At 64.0% G+C, this 1,286-nt stretch overlaps 1 protein-coding gene across 1 annotated transcript in view; it reads right to left on the minus strand.

The window, feature by feature from the left end:
• Positions 1-1,280, minus strand: part of CLP1 (cleavage and polyadenylation factor I subunit 1) — a 1,599-nt gene extending 319 nt beyond the window's left edge. Inside the window, exons 1-2 of the mRNA XM_014309255.1 lie at positions 1,024-1,280; positions 6-331 (exon numbers count right to left, since the gene is read on the minus strand). Coding sequence (XP_014164730.1) covers positions 6-331; positions 1,024-1,278 — 581 coding nt within the window. The 5' untranslated portion in view covers positions 1,279-1,280. The remainder of the gene's footprint in view (positions 1-5; positions 332-1,023) is intronic.
• Between the last annotated feature and the right edge of the window lie 6 nt (positions 1,281-1,286).

Genomic DNA, 1,286 nt, shown 5'->3' on the forward strand with positions numbered 1-1,286 from the left:
AAGGCCGCCCGGGGAAGCCGTAGAAGTACTCGCGGATGCGCTCGTCCCGGCACTCCCGGCGGAAGTCCTTGGAGCGCTCCACCACGCCGCCGGACTTGGGCAGCAGCACGGTGCGCACAAAGTGGGGCAGGTCCCGCTTGAGCTCGTTGTAGAGGCGCTCCTGGTCCAGCACCACCACCACGTCCACCTCGAAGGCGGAGGCGGCGTGCACCAGCGCCTGGTAGCCCGAGCTCTTGACCCAGCCACAGGTGTTGATGACGCAGCCGCTCACCGACGCCCGCCGGTTCACCTCGCAGCGCTGGTTGAAGACGTCGGCCAGGCACGATGTGATCTGCGGGAGGAGGGGTCACACCCAGGCACCCGTGTCCCCATGCTGTCCCCAGTGCCGTCCCCAGCTCCTGCAGAACCCTCAAGGCCTCCATTCTGGGCGGCCACCCGAAATTGTGCAATTGTAGAATGGTCTGGCTTGGAATAGATGTTAAAGCCCATCCAGCTCCCTGTGGCAGGGACACCTTCCACCAGCCCAGGTTCCACCAAGCCCCATCCAGCCTGGCCTGGGACATTTCCGGGGATGGGGCAGCCACAGCCTCTCCAGGCAACCCTGAAGGGCCTCACCGTCCTCACACTAAAAGAATTTCTTCCCAATATCCAGCCTAAACTTCTCCTCTCACTGTGAACCCATTCCACCCTACCCTATCGCCCCAGATCCTGACAAGAATCCCCCTCCAGCTTCTCTGTAGGCCCTCAGGATGGAAAAGGTGCTCTGAGGTCAGGGCACCAACCTTCCTCCTCCAGCTGAACTGCCCCACCTCTCCCAGCCCGTCTCCATAGGGGAGGTGCTCCAGCTCCCTTCATCAACTTCGCATCCTCCTATCTCATCCCATAGCTGGGATGGGTGACTGGCTGTTTTTAAAACACATTCTGCTGTCCCCAAACAACACCCCGGGCATTCAGACACCCCGCAGGGAAAGCCCGGGGAACTCCGGGGCCAGACCCGAGCCGGGCCGAGCCCGCCGTGCTCACCTTGTTGTAGAGCTTGATGTTGGTGCCGGGCGTGGTGGAGCCGAAGTGGTAGACGAGGGGGGCCTGCAGGGAGAAGCCCTCCTCCACGTCGGCCGGGCGCTCGATGTACAGCGCGCCCATGGTGCCGGGGATGGACACCGAGCCCTGCCCCACGTCCAGCTCCACGAAGGTGGGCCGGCGGCCCAGGCGCACGGCGTAGTTGAGCAGCAGGCGGCACACGGTGGTCTTGCCCACGTCGGTGGGCCCCACCACCATGACGCGGG

This window comes from Geospiza fortis, unplaced genomic scaffold (assembly GCF_000277835.1).
Source record: "Geospiza fortis unplaced genomic scaffold, GeoFor_1.0 scaffold450, whole genome shotgun sequence".
Taxonomy (NCBI): Eukaryota; Metazoa; Chordata; class Aves; order Passeriformes; family Thraupidae; genus Geospiza; species Geospiza fortis.